The 20,651-nt window shown below is 36.5% G+C and overlaps 1 protein-coding gene and 1 non-coding gene across 2 annotated transcripts; one reads left to right on the forward strand and one right to left on the reverse strand.

Annotated features, from left to right (window-relative positions):
* Positions 1 to 876: 876 nt before the first annotated feature.
* Positions 877 to 2,218, forward strand: LOC143554090 (mavicyanin-like). Its single transcript, XM_077043946.1, has 2 exons — positions 877 to 1,074; positions 1,754 to 2,218. Exons 1-2 carry the CDS (start codon positions 900 to 902, stop codon positions 2,170 to 2,172), a joined length of 594 nt encoding a protein of 197 aa, XP_076900061.1. The 5' UTR covers positions 877 to 899; the 3' UTR covers positions 2,173 to 2,218.
* Positions 2,219 to 7,724: 5,506 nt separating this feature from the next.
* TRNAA-AGC (transfer RNA alanine (anticodon AGC)) lies at positions 7,725 to 7,797 on the reverse strand. Its single transcript has one exon. It is a non-coding gene; the product is annotated as a tRNA-Ala (tRNA).
* Between the last annotated feature and the right edge of the window lie 12,854 nt (positions 7,798 to 20,651).

Raw genomic sequence — 20,651 nt, forward strand, 5'->3', positions numbered from 1 at the left:
AAATCTGCATATTGTGTCTTGACTCTTGTGTACGTAAATAACACATTTTGTAAATGTCACACAACCGCAAGATGTCACACTTGTTACTTCTCCTTTTCCGTTTATGTTTATGTTTATCTTGATAATTGATATATAGATGGGTAAGTTTATGGACTATTTTTTTCATTTGATTTTGATTTTCATTCTTTCCTGGAAATTCATCATGGATTTTGGTTGTTTTTAAATATGATTACACGCATTATTAGTTCACGAAAGGAAATGCTGTTTTTTTCTTTTTTACCCAATAAAAAAATATTTAATTGCTTGCAATAAAAGGTACTAAATATAATGTATTATATGATTTAAATATGATAAACTAGAGAACCAATAAATCAACAAGATAAGTTTAAGTATCACAATCATAATTGGATGCACGCCAATCAGATCAGCATGTCTTATGTTAAAACCTTAAAACAATGAACATCCACCCACGATGATCATACGTGCTTTTGAATGGGTTTTCATGTTTGCATTATAAAATGTAAGATATATAATATATAAGTTATAATATGTAATTCCACATACTTTCATTGGAGAATTACTGACGCGTTTAGTCATCACTTACAGACTTACATGTCAGTGAAAATGTTTGTCATCTATGACACACACCCGAATATTAAATCAGTTAAATTTACCTATAACAAAACTAATACATATAATATAAATAGAACAACTACTACTCTGTACATGATGAGTCAACACCATCTTTCATCTACCAAATCATTTCCAAAGTCAAATTGGTGATCACGACAGCTTTGGAATCAATGCATGTTCATGTAATAATTGAACATATAACCTCATATATAAATACTAAGCTTTCCTTAACACGATACTCAACTTTCGACCAACAGAACACATTGATGGCTCGTTCAATGATGATGACAATAATTCTACTAAGCATCGTTGCTACAACGATGCTTTTTGAATTGGCGCTAGGCGCGGATCATCAGGTTGGAGGGTCTGGGGGATGGGACACGTCAACTGACCTCCAAACATGGGTTTCATCCGAAACATTTACGGTAGGCGATAATTTAGGTAACTTATTTGTTTTATTTTCCCTTAATTGATAATTGTAGATTTACTCTAGGTGGAAGTAAGGGAGTCAAGTCGGTCTGCTGACTAGTCACATAAATTTGTCAGATTGTTTTATAAAGCCTAGGTTTATTTTAAGAAATATATATGAGTTCGGCTTCATAGGTTTGTTTGGCTCGGATTTGGGCTTAAACCAACAAAAAACTGCCTAGTTTCGATTTTTTCTGCTTTCAATTTTCACAATAGGCTGGCTTCTATTTTTCGATTTTATCATTTTCGCTAGAAAACTTTTTTTTGGGAGGGGGGGGGGGTGGAATTTGGTCCAAAATAATTAGCTTGGTCTTAAAACTTTTTTTTTAATTAATGATTGATTGATTATTTCACATTTGGACCTAAAATTTTTAGGCTACACCATCATACATCTATTAATTGTTTAAAAATTACTTAAAATCATTTTTTTTTTAATTTTTGATTCAGTTGGGTTTTCGTCTAACAACAAAACCTAAATCAAACCAAAAATCGGTTTAAAGGTTTTTTGTTATAGTTGCGTTGCTAGCTTATTCGATCCAGTTACGATTCTGTATTTTAGTTGCATGCACAACCCTACCAATGAATATTACTTGATCCTTTATCTGTTTATCACACACCATCTAAACAATGTAAACTCTTTTTATTTTTTCAGTTTTCACATACTCATTTAACCACGACGTGCTAGAAGTGTCCAAGGACGATTATGATTCTTGCTCATTAAGTAATCCGATTTCAACTAACAGTCCTAGCCCAACCACCATCAAACTAACCGATGTCGGAAGCCGGTATTTCATTTGTGGCACTCCTGGCCATTGTGGTCAAGGAATGAAAGTTGAGGTCAAGACAGTAGCAGCAAGTTCCGGATCACCACCGTCATCCGGTTCACCGCCAACGACCGCCACTCCTCCGTCATCTGGTTCACCAGCACCACCGGAGTCTACCCCATCTCCGCCATCATCCGGTACAAAAACGCCACCAGCAGCTTCTACGCCTGCAAAGCCGTCGTCGGCCGCAACAGTGAAGATGAGTGTTGTTTCTATGGTGGGAATTGGGTTCCTTATGATGATGTAAACCGATGTCTTGTTATTAGTATTTTGTGTGTGTTTGGTTTGATGCAATTTGCTGTTTTTTTTTCTTGTATCAACATTAGTTGTATGTTTCAAATTTATTTTCATGACTCTCAAAATAAACCAACTATTTTTGTTTTTTTTTTTAATACAAGTACTACATTAACATTAACTTAGTTATGAACAATATTTCTAAAAATTCAAAAAATGCTTCAATTTTAGGCAACAAATTCAGCAACACACTTCAAATTGAGAACCCAAATGGATAATCTATGTGAAAAACCATAGTTCTATAGCTTTTTTATCATATGGAAACAAAAAAGGTACCATTTATAAATCAAACAGTTTTGAAATTTAAAAAGGCCTACTGGCACGTCTTGTTGCCTGTTTGCCTTTTATCTTGACGTAAATAATTCTTTTTCATAGTTGTTAATTATACATGATAAATTGTTATTTGACACACTCATTCATTGGAAGAGGATTACACATATTTTGACCCTTCCAAATGTTTATCAAAATCAATGGTAAGTACTATATAGTGACATTTGGCCCGATATTAATTATTATAAAAATAATTATTAATTTGAGACGACAAAAAATAATGACAAAAACGTACCAACACAATAAATATAATTTTGGAATTTATAGTTGGGTGAAATAACTACATTATTGTAACTTTATATTGTAAACCCTTTTAAAAAGTATTCGCTTCAGCGCATTAATCTTTGAAAACTGTAAAATCAAATTTAAATACTGAATGAAAGAATTGATAATCAATAAAAGGGTTTATAAAATCCAGTGTGACAATGTGTTAATTTTGATTTTGTTAGGTGACATGCAAGTTCAATTTTCTAGTAAGAACAAATTTCCGTCACTTGGAGTTCAGGTGAATAAGGCGAGACTCTTCAGATTTTAGTCCAACTCGATGGTTGTGTAATCGTTCTTCATTTCTACAATCATTGAAAACCCGTTAGAAGGTTCACCGGCTCGAAGCCCCATGAACACTTCAACACTCAAATCTAGTTGGGCCACCATAAGAGAACATGGATGAGTGATGGTATGGATTCTCTCACTATTAGTAAATAAGGTGTCTCTATGGACTATGTAGAGAGAGGTCACATTTGGTTGAGCCTATTAAAGTCCATAGTTATGGAGAGAAGTTAGTGCCCCTGCTAATTTGAGTTAATCCGTCATTATGAGAGGGAGTTAGCGAAGAAGTAGGTTGACTAACCATAATAAGCATTGACCTATTCAAGTTTTAATCTGCCTCGCGTATAGAAATACGACATACTCTGTAGAGTCACTAATCTATGTTGCCTTCGAACACCCTAAGATGATGTATACAAACTTTCACTTGATCATCATTCCTTCCAATCTCAGACTTGTCACTTGATTTTATGAAGGAACACACTACATCCGTATTCTCTTATTCTTTTTAAGGTGATGAAAGAATTTTAGAGATAGTTTTAAGTCAATTGTAATTTCATTTTTTTTGGTTCATAATCAGTAATTGTAAGAGCTTAATCAAATAATAGTCATTATATTAATGATCAATTTATATGTTCAATTCATGTATTTGATTCTTTAATCTTTTGTTCTTTTGTGTTAAAGTAGTTAATGTCGTTATTCACTTACAACAAATATATATGAACCAATTCATAGAATGTGGATCTTCTACCAAACATGACAAAGACCGAATTTGACATGACTTGATCTATATATTTTGTTCAAATTTCCGCAACAAAGTTAAAACGACATGTTTTTAACTAGAAATTCACCACTTTGATCATTTAAAATTCTCAACACTCACGTTACTCTTAAGACTACCATTGAACTTATGAGTGATTTCATGTAGGGATGGCAATGGGTCGGGTTTAGATATTCCAAACCCATACCCGGTTATAAAAGCCCATCCCAAACCCGTCGGGTTTTAATCGGGTAATTACTCGTCAGGTTTCGGGTTTTCCCATCGGGTTTCTGGTTTTCTATCGGGTATACCGGCTCAAAACCCATTGGGTTTCTATAGGGGTTTTGACATATAACTAATCGTTTATAAAGATGGTTACCATAAAGGTAAAATATCTCAAATAATTGGCATAAACAAGTTTTGACAAAAAAATATATTTGGAATATAGTGTGTGTGTGTGTGTGTGTAATATAATAAACCATATCGGGTATATAATCGGGTAAATGGGTCTATGTTATCGGGTAATCGGGTATATTAGAAATCCCAAACCCGTAAAAAGTTTCAAAACTAATCCCAAACTCGTCTCAAATCCTAACAGGTCGGGTATTACCCGCCCCATTTATGTCGGGTTTCGGGTTTTCCTATCGGGTTCGGGTTTCATTGTCATCCCTAAATTTTCATGTAAATTTTGCTACACTTGTTGATGTTAATAAACATTATATTTTTTTTTTTTCGCAAAAGTAGGTAACTATTTCTTTAGCCTTGATTTGATTATTGGGTAAGTCCATTTGTGACCCTTCCCGCAACAAACTAGATTCCCTTTTCTATGAAATACAAATCATCAAAACCATTTGGTATTAGCTTTTTAAACTACATTTTTTATTTATGATCTCCTTTTATCATTAAAAATAATAATTTAGAATAAAACTGTTTAATAAAATAAAATTAAAACCACTTGTATCATCTTGCTAGTCTCGCTAGGGTGTTTTAATACTTTTAAACAAAAAACTAAACTGAATTTAGTTAGATAGTTCACCGAACCAAACTCCGAATCAAAGACGTTTTTGTTTCTTACCTAACAAACCAAATGACTTATTTATTTATATTGTTTATTTTATTTTTATCGTTATTTGTTAGTCATTTGACTTGAACTAAATAAAATTAAGCTAACACGGTAATTTAATAAAGCAAAATGACAAAGTTAAAGAAGAATTTATTTCATCCAACTTAAACCAAATTCAAATTTTTTCGAATCGAAAAGCGTATTTGAATGGCCGTTCAGTTTTTATCAGTTTTGTTTTGTTTTGTTTTGATTTGGTTTCGTTTTAAAACCAATAAAATGAACACATAGCTTACCAAACCAACTCGAATAGCTCAACCTTCTAAAATATTGTTTCTTACAATTTAAAAGTTTTGACATAAACGACTTGTGTTTAACCATAAACCCATGCTTAAATCGTCCACCACTAACGGTTTTTTATTTTCTGTTATTTTATTATTTTTCCACAGAATTCAAGTATTCGTCAGGTAGGAGAAACGGTGATGATTCCTAAGTAATGCATCTTTTCACATTTCAATGCCGAATCATTAAATTTCATTTATCAACATCAATTATCAATATATATAATAATAAGATCTCTAAAACTAATTCAAATAAACAAATACCAATCAGTAAATGTTAAAGTTATGAACTCATCGGACCTGGAGACACCTGAACTGCATGCGGCGGAGGAGCAACTACCGTAACCGGAACAGGAGAAGCAGGCGGCGGAGAGGCGTTAGGATCAGGAAAGGAGGGGAACGGAAACTGTAACGGCGGAGGAGGAGAGTGATTGGAAAGCGAGCAGTATTCGCCGTCGCCGGAGCATTTAGTGGATTTATGGTTAATATTCCGGCCGAGAATGCCGAATCCGACGACGAGGCCGGTGGTGATGATGACGGCAACGATGAAGATGAAGATCTTCGTTGCTTTACCCACGTAACACATTATTATTATTTACTCTCTAAGAACTTAATTTGTAGAAGCTCGGAAGAAGTGAAAATGGTGGGTTTCCGTTTGTTTGTTATTACACATGGCTGATAGTTTGATGAATATTATTAGTACAGAGCTGACTTTGATAAGTTTTAAATATTGTACAGGTTGTAATGCACAAGGAATAAGATTTTAAAACGTGGTGGTTTGGGTATAGAAATTGTGAAGGAAAGTGTAAAATGGTGGTGATCTGGCAGTGGCAGGCACGTGAAGCCAATTTAAGGTTGGCGGAGGCATCGCCGGTTTGCCTCCATGGGCCGAGACTCCGGGTCAAAGCCTATCTCTAGGTTTGGGTTTTTGGTTTGGGCCCACGATTAAACCCAAACCATTGTCACCGTATATATATGATAACTAGATTTTCATCTGGCGCGCTGTGCCGGAACAATTGGTAAAACTTCAACGTTGGAACCCGGGTGTTTGTAAAACCGAGCATTGGTAAAGCCCGAGCATTACGCTGGTGAGTCGACCTGAATTCAGTTAATATCGTTTATCCTTGTTATGGCATAGACACCATTTGTCAAACATTAGCGTTAGGCCCAAAAAAGATAATCGTTAAATGAACATATATAAAAATAAGTTATTTAAAATGACGTTTGTTTGGTCATTAAACCCGAGCGATGGTAAAACCCATGCGTTGTCAGTCCCGGGCGTTGAGACGGTAATTGGACACGATTTCGTCTGTTTCGGCAATGTTCGTTATAATACCGGAGCTAAAAAAGGAGAAATATAAAAATTGAGTCGACAAATAGGGTGGTGTCGGTCGGTAAACTCGGGGGTTGGTAAGTCAGAGTGTTATCACTCCCGAACGTTGAGGCTGTAAGTTTATGCGAATTTGGTTGGTTTCCGTTACGATATCGGAATTAAGACAAACAAAAAAAAACAAATTTTTTTTCCGTTCGGTCGACTTCCGTTATGTTCGTTACAGTATTGAAACGTAAAAAAAACGACAAATACTATGGACAAGTAAGGTGCCGCCAAACGGCCCAATGACGGCTTGGCGCAACCAAACTTCTCCTTTATATATATTAAATAATATGAATGAAGCCATAATATTAATTCTTAGATTAGATTAGATCTACCAATTCAAAGAAAGGAAGATAGCCGAGAGAAGAGAGTTGATGAGAATCAAAACTTGACCCAAGATGTGTCAATTGTCGAATTAAAAGGCTGACGTGCAACTTAGTAACTACTCATCAAAGTTAGTGCTGATCATTTTTGTTGTTGATAATCATTTCCAGCTGCTGAACCAAGAATTCAAGCCAAATCAAAAGCAAACTTCGAAGGCTTTCAGCTATGGTAATCTAATTTCTAATTGCCATTGTTGCCAATCACTGACTTGCTAAGTTCCTTACATCACGCCTTAGGGACTTCCCTTAATCTAGGGGCTATGTTTTAAATTTATACAAATTATTTAAAGTTATGATACAATACTTATGTTTTAAAATTGATATCGGATTATCGGGTTAGCACACGAACCTGCCACATTGTCCCGAAAACTACCCTTTTAGTGTAACGTGTTCATGGGCTTGACTCAGATATGACATAAACCCAATACACTATACCTAAACCCACAAATGTCATGTTAATTATGTTAAGTTAGAATTTTGTATTTTCATGTTGGAAATTCACACTAGATACCATACCATCATAGAACAAATTAGTCTAAAAAGGTTGATCGGACAATTTATCAAACAGTTATGATGCTTTGAATTTATATTAAAAATGAAAATCAAGTGTTTGAACTTATTCTACTTCCAGCATACTTTGAATTTTATTATCAAAAATAATTTAATTTTCCGGTTACAGAATAATTGGACTTCAAAAATTAAAAATATTATGGAGATGCGGGGTATCGATCCCCGTACCTCTCGCATGCTAAGCGAGCGCTCTACCATCTGAGCTACATCCCCATTGACAACTATGATTCAGTAATTTTTTATTTTAATTATTGGAAACATATAGTTTTAGTTAATTGTTTTATATTCTTCTACGCTGTAGTTGATGATTTCATAAACAAAGTCATAATTTAGTTATACCAAATTGACTTATATTATGTAATCTTTGAAATGGATAATAATAATAATAATAATAATAATAAAGAAGTTGTTGAACTCTTTACTTTTTTGTGTGTGTGTGTGTTAAGTTATCTAAATGTTGGAAGGATTTTATAAGTTAAAGTTATGAAGCTATCTAAATGCATAGAAATTTGTTTTTATCATACTTGGTAAAAGAACATGCTAAGTGACGATAATTTGTTTCAGCTTTTGATAGTTTTTAAAAATTCCTTTAGGCTTTTAGCAGCATAAACGAAGTAGTCAGATGTGTATTTATTTTTCTTAAAACAGGTTAAAAGAATAAACGGTTGTTCGTTTCATTGAACTTCTATTTTGACTTGACGTAACTTAATGTTAGAAAACATACTAGTAGGCCCATTATAGCAAGCCCGATTAAGAAGCCCAACAAGTTGAATGGATCCACTGGAGTGGAGAAAGAACAGTGGCTGGATATAAGTGAGATCAATCGTCTCGTCTCTAAAAATCAATAGAATTTCTTTCTTCCTAACTTGATCATCACCGTTGTGTCAAATTGAGGTCGCAATGTATATTATTCTTATTTAAACATAGTTTAGCAGAAAAGCAGCAATAGTTGAAGGTAAGATGTTATAATAACAACAGTTTATGAATTTTAATACCGCTTACATATATTTAAAAAGAAAAATATACTGTATTTAATTGTTTGGAATGATTCCATGGCACAACTAAATTATCTAACACACTTTAATTAGTTGAAACTATTTTTTATTCATTATTAAAAAATAATCGATTTCTTTTTACTCCAAATTTGAACTTTTCCTTAAAAGACATGGGTCAAAATACGGTTAAACTCGTTAGTTTAAATCCCGCCGAAGATCATATCCATGTGCCATAGCATCATCAATTAGAATGCAATTCAAAAATCGTCCCACATGTCATCAGATCTACAGCCCAATTCGTGTGATAGATATTGAACCAATCAAATACAAATCTCACCATCAAATACATTTACTCTCAACAGAATGGTCTCCACTCAATGAGAGCGTCATTTACGGTTTACCCACACCAACTACAAATAGAAGGTCTCTGATCAAGGTACGATATCTATACATGGAGCACTTCACTATCATTGATACTCTCTAATCGCTTTACCGAGTCTCACGTCAAAAGTCAGTGGCGGATCCAGAAAATTTTCTCACAGGGGTTGGAAATCCTAACGGTCGGTTGTCTATCACTAATTATTAATTTTTTTGGTACCTTCATGTCAAGTCAGGGCGGGGCGGTCAACTAAAAAGCTAAAACAAAATTAAATTACAAATAACAAACAAATTTATGTCATTGCGAGGCGTATTGAGGCAACAAGGCCTAGAGCCGGTGTGTTGTGTGCAAAGCGTACCGATTTCCGAACGCAATAAAAATATGAATACACTTAAACCAGTACCGAAAATACCAATCCCGAAAATCACAAAATCTTGGTAACGGTACAGGTACCGAAATATCCGGTTCGGTACCGGTATTGGAGGTGAAATTCGGGAAATACCGGTAGCGTACTGATCACGAAAATCAAAACTTTGGTACCGCTTCGGTACCGACGGTACCGGTTCGATACCAGTACCGAATTTGTCCATCCGATTTTCATTCTATACTTTGCCTATATATATACGTATATATATATATATACACGATGGTTCAAATGAAAACCTCTTAGTTTTGTAAGAACTATAAAAACTAATTTGGACAAATCACAAGTTTTTCTTTTTCTTATTTTTAATATTTCTATAAGGGTGTTTATGTAATTGTGTATTCCATTATTTGTGGAATTTAATCGTATGTTAATTTTTTTTTCCAACTTTCTTTCCCTGAAGTTCGCTATTTTAATATTAAATCTGTTGATTCCACTTTAAATCTTGCTAATTCATAATTACTTTTGATCATTTACGCTTTCTATAAATTCCGATTTAAGATTTTGGTTATGCTTTCAGCCATTTGCTTTTGGGTGGCTGGACCACAAGTATATTATTTTTGGATTTATTATTTTTATTTAATTGTAACACATGAAAAAAGTTAGGTTTAATAAATAATTCATTCGCTCTAGTTTACGTTAATGGAAGTTTTTACTTGCTAATTGTTTGTTTAACTATCTAGTTCATATTATCAATAATCTTATTTCTTGATAGTGATGTGTGTGTTCTAATTCAAGCGTAGTTTCTAATCCACATTAAAAAGTTACATATATGTATCAGAAAGAATTATACAGCCTTACTCATTTAACTACATCTCGTTTTGAACAATGACCAATGCGACAAACACAATGAACACCACAAACATTGTTGGTGCATATATGTACCACCGTTGTACACATACGTACCTCTGCTGGTACACATACGTAATACCGTTGACACTAGTACTGTACACATACGTACCACCCGCTAGTACATATGCGTACCATTTCTTTGTACCATTTCATTTGCATCAATTTTAATGTTACATGTATTTCATGTAGAAATTGTAGATGCTTACGTAAATGTAAACATAAAAGTAGTATTTTATTTTAAATCTTTAAATTTTGTTGTTTCTAACCTTACGTTACCTACAGGCAACAAATTTGCATGTGTTAAAACAACTTCTTTTTAATTATTGTTAGAAAACAAAAGTGGATTAGGAGATTGGGAAAAAAAAAGAAAAGGAAACGGAAAGATTTTAGAGAGAGGAGGGTGAAACGAAAATTGTGGAAGGTTAATAGCTTTTTTTGTTCTTATCTTACAATAATTACAATCATGCCACTATTGTTATAAGCCCTTGATTAAATGTGATCAATGGTTAGATATTAGTTTTCATAGTTTTCAATTATGTAGTGGTTTTTAATGGTTCTTAATAGAACTATCCTCTCTCTCTCTATATATATAGGGGTGAGTTATAGTAAGAATATATTGTTTTCTAGGAATAGTAAAAATAAATCTCAACCACTAGATTAACACATCTAATGGTTGAGATTAGAAGTTACAAAAATACCATATTGTGTCTTAAGATTGCCCTTCCCATTTAGTTTGTTAGGGGTGATTTTGTACATTCAGTTTGTCAACAAAAATGACCCGTCATTTTTAAATGTTTAAGAACAATATTCAGTTCTAAAACTAACACTATAATTAAATGATTTAACTAATTGATTCATTAGAGACATAATAAATAAAACTATGTATGGTATTTTGCATAAACTAAAAAGTTATGATATGTACGAATGAAAAAAATTAATAATAAATGACTGAATGGTCTGTGAAGGGAATTCATGAATATTGTAAAACACTCGACATTAATAAATAATAAACATAATCGATAGTAATTCATTGATATTCAGTTTTCATAGTTTTTTTATTTATTTATCAGAATCATGTTAAAAAGGAAGAAAAGGTTGCAATGGAGGAAACAGTTACTGAACAATTGATGTTTTTGATTAGTTGGAAACAAGAATCAAGTTGAAATCCCGTAATTGTAGGAATTAACCGGTTAATTTGATAATATAATGGATATAAAGATTTACCTAAATGCCCTTTATTTTAAATTAAGAACTATGTCATGTGTCATTAATTTATTAGTTCTTACTATTCTTATAAAACTATTTATTGTTATTTAAACCCTTCTATATATATATAGGGTAAGGTTAAAATAAAAACATATTTGAGTTGTGAAAAACCCTATGTAACATCGTTTTTTTTTGTTATATGTAATATATGTTATAACATTTAATACAAAACATCGAAACATAAAAAAAAAATGTTTTGCTATTTTTTAATATTTTTTTACTAATTTTTATATATGTTTTCAGGATATAGAAAAAATTATATTTATATTTACATTTTTTATTCACTTTAATTGTGAACCACTAGATTTAAACATTAATTAAAAACATATGGTTGAGAATGGGTTCTAGAGTTTTCACAACTCAAGTGGGTTTTCATTATATATATATATATATATATAATACATATATATATATATATGTATTATATATATATATATAATACAAAGATAAAATAATAAGATAACAAATAAAAAACCAACTAAAATATGTATTTACTTGTGAGTTGGTAGGTCATGTATAACTAATATAATATTAATATTATCTTATCTTCCCAAAAATCCAAAAAATATTAATATTATCTTATCTTCCCAAAAATCCAAAACTACTTCCCGCCTCCTTCTGTAACTCAACCGACAATAGATTTTCTTCATCGTTCTTCTTTCTCCTTCTTTTCTCAGTATTCATAGGGGTCGATGTCAAAATTTTACAGGGTCGGCTAACATTATTTCGTATATTTAACACTAATTATTTTTTTATCACAGGGTACGCCGACTCTTGTGGTTAAGCGGTAGATCCGCCTCTGTCGAAGGTTGATCACAGAGAAAGCCCCTTTCCTATGACGAGACTAATGATAGCCGGTTTTACAGGTCAAGAGTTCCTCACTTGAGAGATATCTTATTATATCCGGTAAAACTCCGGCTAGATAGCCTATTCACACAGCCATTATGATTTGTTGTTTCTTCATTTCATTATCGTATTTTGATAATTAAAAAAAAATCATTAATGCAATTGGACAAACATTGATCAAGTCCAATCGTGTCTTAAAATCTACAAAGTTTGATTTCACCAGCTCCACTTCAAATAATCAAAATACGATAATGAAATGAAGACTGGATTTACCAACAACCATCCTTTTGCTCTATGAAACTATGTTAATTGTGGTTGCAAAACCAAAGTATGCAAACTTTAGACCCAAAAATTTTGGGCCAATCTATGTGCACACTATTATTATTGTACCATCCATATATCATTGACGTCTTACTCAACTGTGTGATTTTGGAGGAATGTTATACAAGCACGCACAATAATTAAATTAGGTTCTACGCGAGTAGCTATATGAATTGTTAAAGAAGGTTTGTAAACGTTATACGACTCAGTAAAACGTTGCTAAAAACTAGTTGTTTTGAACCGTTTGATAGTTGTGTAAGAAATTATACGAGCCATATAAGGGTGTATGCATAGAAGTACTGATTTTAGGCTGTGGATATGTACTAATGTACCGATAATAAAGGCACTATTTTGACTTTTTTTAACGCCTAATATTATTTTTTATTTCATTTCTCAAGTTAGACTATTATAACCCACAACCTTTTAGTTTAAAGCCATATACATTTGCCACGACCTTTTGCACTAAGATTTACAAATTTATGCCAATGCTACATGAAAAGAGTATATTTGTATTAGCCAAGAATTAATTCAAACTCCAAGACAACCGCCTTCAATACATTACCTCTTATGGTGGTTGCAATGCAGTGCGGGAGAAGGGTGGTGGCGCACCGATACTGGTGGGAACAATGTCCCACCTTATGTGGTATCAAAAAAGATGAAGCTACAGTGGGGCCTATGAGCAACGGGAAGGATATTCGTGATGGATGTTGGATTTTGTGACGGGTAGAATGAGAACACCATTCAATCCATCTAGGTACCGAATAAAAATGAGAGAATGGTGGCTCCATTTTCACCACCCTAACCTCTTTCACCTTTCACTCTTGTTGTATGAAGCCCCAACATTTTTATTTAATTCAACTCTCGGTAGTAAATATTCAAAATTTTAGTTACTATTCAAAAGTCTCCTTTACAAAGCAGAATGATATTCAGGTGTTACGGTTATAATAATTAAATAATCAACATTACTATAATATTAGTATGATGTTTATCTTGATATAGTAAAATATACAGTAAATAATTTTTTATTTTTTATTTTTCGAACAACAGAAAATAAATAAACTACTCAAGAGAAATGCAATAGAAACGGTATATCATTTACTTCCACCAGTTTGAGTTTCAGAATTACACATAAGCTTAATAGTAATGAACTAACGGATGATAACCAATCGGACCAAACTACCCCTAATCTCATCTATCCTATCACCGGAAAGCTGCTAAACCCATCTGTAAGACTGTAACAAATAAATAAAACAAGATTATAAATTCCTCTAATAAAAAACTGAAGAAATGAATTAATGAAAAAGAGTGAAAATGACCTAATGATCGGAGGTGAGGAGCATCAACTGTTCGATTGAGTAAACACAGAGTCCTTTGGAATACATAACCGACTGAGTCGCCTGAGAGTTAACCAGCACCTCCAGCAGCTGCTGCCTGTTCAATTCCCCCAATCCACCATTATTATTATTACACCTAGGGTTTCCAGTTCTGAAATTGGAGCCAGAGGTACTACACTCAACCGGCATGGATTCAAGAGCACGGATCTGTGCCTTGAGAAACTGAATGTAATTATAACTCTCTTCGTACACCGTCGCTATATCCATCTTCCTATCCACCGGAAGCAGCTTCTGCAACGACCGAGTCTTCTCGCTCAGCGTCTGGCGTCGTCGGTACGCCACCTCTGCGTATGGCAGCTTCTCCGGCGGCGGTTGCGGTGGCGCCGGAGACGAAAACTTCTGTTTCAGTTCTTCGAGTGATCGGAGCTCCGGTAACGGGTTGAAGCTGAACGACGGCGTTGAGTGTTCGTGTTTCTGCCTCTTGAGCTTATCGTTCCGTTCATCGGACCGGAATCTGCTTTCGTGTGACGGATAGTTGAGCGACGGAAGGACGGATTTGTGGTTGTAAGTTGGTGTGTAAGGACGTGTTTCCGGACTGAGAAATATGTCGTCGGGAGTTTGAAACGGTGAGAAATCTCCGTCGCCGACGCCATATTTTCCGGTGAGAAGCAGAGACTGGAAGCCTCGCTCCATGGTTGATGATACAGTGAAGTGCATGGTTATGTGACAGGGAGAATATTAATAGGAGCGCGTGTAAATTACTGAATTACCCAGAGGGTATGATAGTCTTTTTGCCCTCCACATGTGGTATGATTTTATCATTTATTAAAGACAGAATTACAAATTTTATCCTTTAAAAAAAGCCAAATTACGGTTCGTGTCCTTTTTTTAGTTTTCTTGCAGGCGGTATCCTTTAAACATTATTTTCCTACACATTATGTCCTTTACGCTAACTGGGTTAGAAAAACTCAGTTAAATACCCTCACGTGAGAAGCATGTGAGGGCATATTGGTCTTTTTCAAATATATTATTGTAAAAATAAATAATAATAATATATATAAAGTGATACTCTCTCTCTCTCTTCCCGTATTCTCTCTCTCTCTCTCTGCTTGTAACATCTGCCCTGATCCGACCCGACCCAGGTACCCGTTTCTCTTATCCGATCACTTTCTTTTATGATTTAATATTTATTTATACTTGTATTTTATTTTTAATAATAATATATATTTTCCTTCCCGCCTCTTTCTCTCTTTTTCCTTCCGCCGTCCCGTCCCTCTCCTTCTCTCTTTCCGCCTTCTTTTCCCTCTTGTCGCCGTCCCGCCCTTAAGCCTTGTTTCCCTCTTTTTCTTCTAACTCTTTGCTTGTCCTTTGTTCCTTCCCGCCTAAGGTTGTCTGCGCAGCTCCACGCGCCAGATCCCTTACAAGGAATCCTGCGTGAAGACCACTTGTTTCAGCGATTCGCGAGACGAACTCTTCTCGCAGCGCGCTAAGAATTGTAATTCTTCTCGCAGCGCGCTAAGAACGGTAGTTCTTCCCGCGACGCGCTAAGGATTTGTAGTTCATCTCGCAGCGCGCTAAGAATCGTAGTTCATCCCTCGACGCGCGAAGAATTATAGTTCTTCCCGCGGCGCGCTAGGAATTTTAGTTCCTCCCGCGGCGCGCTAAGAAATGTGATTCTTCCTGCGACGCGCTTAGAAAGGTAGTTCTTTCCGCGACGCGTTAAGGTTGGTTCTGTCTGCCTTCGCGCTCGCGCTCTCTTGACCTTTTGTGTCAGCCTTCTCGCGCTAAACCCTTTGAGTTTTCTTCTGTTTAATCTAGCCGTTTGCTTTTGTGTTGTCTTATCTTTTGAGCTGTTGACCTAATCTGCTTTATGTCTGAAAAGCCACTTTTGGCGCAGCATGCGCACCAACCCCATTGGTTGGCAGAAAAAGTGACTGACATTATCTTTTGAGATCTGCTTTTGCCATGCTTGACCAGTACCTTTATCTGAACCGCCCATGCCTTTTTTACTGTTCCCTGACAGCTTTATCTTGCCTCTGCAGCTGCCATATCTTTCCATATCTTTTGCTTTTGGATTCTTATGCTTTTTGATATCTCTTGCTTGATCCTGTTAAAGATCTTTTCCCCTTTTCTAGGGATTGTGTTCCCTAGGGTTTCTCTATAAATAATAATAATATTTTCATAACACTACACACACAAAACACTTAATCTCTCCTGTTCTCTTGCTCCTTGCTCTCTCTGCCGTCTTCCTCTCTGCCTCCGTCTTCCTCCCTGCTCTGCCCTGCTTTTCCGGTAATATATATATATTATATATAATAATTTACTTATTAATTATGCTAACTTATAATCAAGACTTAAAACAAATCATTAAAACAATAATCCTATTTATAGGTTAACTTGTGCTTGTTTAAAGTTGGTTCTTGCTTTATCTTACACCGCATCGTTTATCAAGTGAGTAATCTCGTACCTAATCCCTTTTTGCTTTTAATGTTTTGGGATGTTCATGTGTTCATACAAACTTAGAGTCTTAAACTGTTTATGAACTTTAGTCGCGCAGTATCCCATGTGTTGAGGACGTAGACTTGGCTGTTTATTTGTATGTGTGGATCATTAACCGTCTTGTCGGTCTATTCCGCAGTTTTCATGGTACCATTAGATGAACACGGGAGAACTATCGTTTATGATTTTCTCTTTTGTTTGCACATGCACAGTTTGTCTTGTTTGTGAGCTCAATTGTGAGCACTGGCAGTCTTATGAATCTTAGAGTTGGTCCCGATCAGATTACACCCTTGTTGAAAACCAGACATACACATGTTGCGCGCAGATTTATTGTTATCTATGTATTGTATTAAACTTGATTTCTCACCAACACGCAAGTGTTTGACGTTTATTTTAACACATGTTCAGGTTTGCAGTAGCTGTTTTGGAGCTTGTGGACACATAGGAAGTTTTCTTTATTTTGGACCTAGATTAAAATGTATCAAGACAAGTTATTGTTGTCCGAATATTATGATTTATAATATATTGATTTATGATGATTTATGTTATCTGTGTTTACCCTGCGCGTGCGCGAATGAATGTATTTATTAAATATTGACACCCAATAGTGTCACGAGTAATGAAACAATATGTGGCTCCCCGATGTATAATCCGCCTTTGTTCGGGGTGTTACAGATTGGTATCAGAGCTCGTTGACTTTAGGATAGGTGGTTAGACGTAACGGCCTAGAATACCTAAGAGTCCCTTCTCGCGCATGAGAGAAATCTCATGTTTGCGCGCTTATTGTTAATTACTCGTTATTTATGAATATGCTCGCGCTTGCGCAGTATATGATTTTATGTTTTATTTCGCGATATTTCGATTTTTGTTGAATTTCGATTTTTATTGATTTTCTTACATATTCGTTTGTTGGGTTTGAAAATCCGAAAAGTCATGGTGATACATGAATAGTTGATTTTCAATTTCCATTTACGATTATGTTCTGAGGTTAGAGACTTGAAAAGTCATGGTGATGCATGAATTGTCAACCTCCAATACTCATTTTCTTGTGTATTTTATATTGAAGATTGAAAAGTCATGGTGATACATGAATCGTCAATCTCCAATACTCGTTTGCTCGTATATTTTAAATTGGGAATTCGGAAAGTCATGGTGATACATGAATTGTCGATTCTTGATTCGAATTTGTTACCTTTATTAAGTCTGCATTTAGGGTCATTTATTTTACTTTAACTTTTGATAGTATCTAACTCTGCGAAACCAAGCTTTATAAGATTAAAACTTTGCGCTAAAACCAAGATATTAACTAAAATTAAAACTTTTATAGAATGCCTCCGCTATCTCGCCGATTTCAGAGAAGAGAAGCCTCGCGCATGCGTAGACAACAACGTTCCCAGGAAATGGCCGCCGCAATAGCCCAAGCTTTGAGCCAAAACAATACCAACACCTCTGGTTACAACATTAAGTCCTTTAATGCGGGTAACCCTCCAAAGTTCACAGGTCTTGAAGGAGCCACCGTGATGCTCCAGTGGCTTGAGAAAATAGAAAACGCTTTCCTCCATACCCAATGCCCCTCAGACAGACGAACCCTATATGCTTCCAGTGTCCTGGAATCCAGAGCGCTTACATGGTGGAATGGAGTAGCTCATGCGCATGGCGCAGAGGCTGCTTCTAGCATGACATGGGAGGAATTCAAGGAAATTCTTACGCGAGAATTCTGCCCTCCCAATGAAGTTAAGCGCCTGGAGGAGGAATTTTGGAACCTTAAGCAGTACAGTGGTGAAGCGCGCGAGTACGCGACGCGCTTCCACGAGCTAAGCTTACTGGTCCCTCACCTTGTTACCCCTTCACGCCGAGCAATCGAGAAATTCCTTGGGGGTCTCCCCATGGAAATTCAAGATTCTGTATGGGCCAGAAACCCAGTTACCCTCTCTGACGCCATCGAGTTGGCCGCTGTGCTCAGCGACAACCATGTCAGAGCAGGAACCCTGTTCCTGCGGGGAACTGAGAAGACCAAACTCACCAAGACTGCCCCTGAACCAACAGAAACCAAGCCAGAACCCTCAAACCGTAACAACCTCAAGCGCAGGCGCAAAGCCTATGCGCTTACCAACCCGCCCATTGTCCAGCAACCCATTTATCAACCTCCAGTTTACGCGCCTAACCCTCTGTCAGCCTACCCAACACCTCCTGTAGCCCACAACTATGCCTTAACCAATCCAGCACTCCCTGCCCCGCCAACTAAGAAACCTTACACAGGAAACCATCCCTTTTGCCCAACCTGTAGATTTCACCACCCAACCCAAACCTCGTGTCGACTTTGTAACCGATGTGGTCGTACTGGTCACACTGCTGAAAACTGTAGAGTCCTTCTCGCCAATCCAATTGCGCCAACACCACCAGTCTACCCGCAGAACCCACAACCAACCTACAAAAACCCACGACCCAGATCGTGCTTTAACTGCGGTGATCCCAGTCATTTCCGGAACGCGTGCCCAAGGCTACAAGTGCAAATCACACAAGCGAATCCGGTGAACCAGATTTCAAACCAGGTCACGCGTGGACGAGCTTTTAACATAACCGCGCACCAAGCGCAAGCGAATAATGACGTAGTTAATGGTACATTTTTGCTTAACGGATTTTATGCTTCTGTACTTTTTGATACTGGCGCCGATCGAAGTTTTATCTCTCGCGCCTTCGAGCAGAAGCTTGCGCGACCGCGCAACGATTTAAAAGAAGATTTTTCAGTTGAATTGGCTAACGGTGAAACTATTTTATTAAACTCAGTGATTAAAGATTGCACGCTTAACCTTAACAAAAACGATTTTCTAATCGACCTCATCCCCATGCCTCTTGGAAGCTTTGATGTTATCATTGGTATGGACTGGCTTACGCATAATCGCGCCGAAGTTATTTGCGCCAAGAAGATGATTCGCATACCTCGAGAAAATGGTGATCTTCATATCTACGGCGAAAAACCCTCCCGCGGTCTTAAGCTTATGTCTTGCGCCGAAGCCCAAAGGCTTATGCGGAAGAAGTGTATTGCATTCTTAGCCCATGTGGTTAAACCTGCTGAAGAGGAGAAGCTTCGCGATATCCCTGTTGTGCGTGATTTCCCTGAAGTTTTTCCTAATGATCTTCCTGGTATCCCTCCCGCTCGTGAAGTCGAGTTCCGTATTGATCTTGTCCCTGGTGCTTCCCCCGTAGCTAAATCTCCTTACCGTCTTGCACCCGCTGAGATGCAAGAATTGGCCAGCCAACTTCAAGAGTTGACTGCTAAAGGATTCATTCGCCCTAGCTCTTCGCCCTGGGGTGCTCCGGTGTTGTTCGTTAAAAAGAAAGATGGATCGTTTCGCATGTGTATCGATTACCGCGAGTTGAACAAACTCACCATTAAGAACCGGTATCCCTTACCGCGTATTGACGACCTCTTTGATCAACTCCAAGGTGCCTCTTGTTTCTCGAAGATTGATCTCCGCTTTGGCTATCACCAGTTGCGCATCCGCGATGAAGATGTTCCGAAGACTGCTTTTCGAACTCGTTATGGCCATTTTGAATTCTTGGTCATGTCCTTCGGTTTAACCAACGCACCCGTCGTTTTCATGGATCTAATGAATCGGGTGTGTAGGCCTTTCTTGGATAAATTCGTGATTGTGTTTATCGATGATGTTCTGGTGTATTCTAAGACCAAGGCCGAGCATGAGCAACATCTTCGGTTGGTGTTGCAAAAGCTTCGAACCGAGCAACTCTATGCTAAGCTTTCCAAGTGTGAATTTTGGTCGGATGAAGTACAGTTTCTTGGTCATGTTGTAAACAAGATGGGTATTCATGTCGACCCATCCAAGATTGAAGCAATCAAGAACTGGATTACGCCATCCACTCCTTCTGAGATCCGTTCCTTTCTGGGCTTAGCTGGTTACTACCGGCGATTTATTTCGAACTTCTCAAAGATCGCTTTGCCTTTAACAGCTCTAACGCACAAAGGTAAACCGTATATTTGGGGCTCGAAGCAAGAAGAAGCCTTTCTAACGCTCAAGCGTCTGTTGTGTGAAGCTCCTGTCCTTGCGCTACCTGAGGGTAATGATGATTTTGTCGTGTATTGCGATGCATCCAACCAAGGTCTCGGTTGTGTTCTTATGCAACGAGGCAAG

This window comes from Bidens hawaiensis, unplaced genomic scaffold (genome assembly GCF_021521415.1).
Source record: "Bidens hawaiensis isolate Kalapana, Puna unplaced genomic scaffold, B.hawaiensis_p1.1 tig00017496_1, whole genome shotgun sequence".
Lineage (NCBI taxonomy): Eukaryota > Viridiplantae > Streptophyta > Magnoliopsida > Asterales > Asteraceae > Bidens > Bidens hawaiensis.

Excerpts from the sequence above, each read along its gene's own strand:
- LOC143554090 (XM_077043946.1), top strand. The coding sequence starts at position 900 with ATGGCTCGTTCAATGATGATGACAATAATTCTACTAAGCATCGTTGCT. Across the intron at positions 1,075-1,753 it reads TACGGTAGGCGATAATTTAG|TTTTCACATACTCATTTAAC; the intron begins GTAACTTATTTG and ends TTATTTTTTCAG.